At 66.6% G+C, this 1,089-nt stretch overlaps 1 protein-coding gene across 1 annotated transcript in view; it reads right to left on the reverse strand.

Annotated features, from left to right (window-relative positions):
* Tulp1 (tubby like protein 1) overlaps window positions 1–667 on the reverse strand; it is an 11,862-nt gene extending 11,195 nt beyond the window's left edge. The window contains exons 1-3 of the mRNA XM_013516916.1: window positions 590–667; window positions 437–489; window positions 25–114 (exon numbers count right to left, since the gene is read on the reverse strand). Of these exons, the coding sequence (XP_013372370.1) occupies window positions 25–114; window positions 437–489; window positions 590–636 (190 nt within the window). The 5' untranslated portion in view covers window positions 637–667. The remainder of the gene's footprint in view (window positions 1–24; window positions 115–436; window positions 490–589) is intronic.
* Window positions 668–1,089: the final 422 nt, after the last annotated feature.

The following is a 1,089-nucleotide window of genomic DNA, read 5'->3' on the forward strand; positions in this document are numbered from 1 at the left end:
GCCCCTCGCCCGGACCCCGCCCACCTCCGGGTCTGCGCGGCTTGGGTCCCGCGGCGCCCGGGGACCCGGGGGTCTCTGTCTTCTTCTTCCTCAGCTTCTGCGCGTGTGGGGGGCACGAGGGGCGGGAGGGGAGAGGAAAGGGGGCTCCGAGGGCGGCCCAGCACCCCCTAATCCCTTGAGCCGCCAGAAATAGCCGCGGATTATCTGGAGGCTGAGGCAGGAGGACCCCTTCCCGCACCGCGGCCACTTCCAAGCTCCAAAGACGCCCTCCCCCGCGCCCCACGCCTTGAAATATCCTTTCTTGCACCCCCCAAAACTCCTCCACGCTTGAACTGCAGACGCCGCTGGCGCTGACGGAGGCCTGCCCGCCTCAGCCTCCCACCCGCTTCGGGACCTCTTGGTCCCCCTCGGAGCCGGGGCCGGAGCCGGTGCCCTACCTGCTTGGGGCGCCGCCGGACCTCCGGGCTCAGGCCGCCCTCCTCATGCCCGCTGCGGGGGAGCACAGGACCAGGCTGTCTCGCCGCACTGTCCCGCCCCGCCCCTCCCCCGGGACCCCGGGTCCCGAGCGCGCAGGGCCGGGGGTCCAGACCTGTCCGAGGCCCACACCTCCCGCAGGGTCTCGTCCTGCAGCGGCATGGCGCTGCCTCTGTCCGATCCTCCCCTGCAGCGCCAGATCTCCGCTTCCCGTCGGCTAATCTGGGCTCAGGCTCACCCCAGCTCAGCCGGGCTGGATGGCTGCCCTGGGGGAGGGGCTCCCGCGACCCCCCCCCCAAGGGGACAGGAGGGCGAGTCTGGACGCGCTGTCCTTTCCAGACCCCAGCAGCCCAGGGGGGCGGGGGATGCCAGGCTCCCCCACCAGGAGCTTTGGGTTGAAGGTGCCCCTTGCAACTTGGCTGTGGTCAGTGGGAAATACTGACTTGGATCCTGTGATTATCTTAACTTCTCATTAAAAAAAGAACTAGAGGGCTGGGAATATAGCTCAGCGGCATTAAGGGCTTGCCTGCAAAGGCTGAGGTCATGAATTCGATTCCCAGTACCAAAAAAAAAAAAAAAAAAAAGAGAACTAGAGCCAGTGGCTCACAGGTCTGT

The sequence above is a fragment of the Chinchilla lanigera genome, unplaced genomic scaffold, assembly GCF_000276665.1.
Source record: "Chinchilla lanigera isolate Chin_1 unplaced genomic scaffold, ChiLan1.0 scaffold00036, whole genome shotgun sequence".
NCBI classification, from domain to species: domain Eukaryota; kingdom Metazoa; phylum Chordata; class Mammalia; order Rodentia; family Chinchillidae; genus Chinchilla; species Chinchilla lanigera.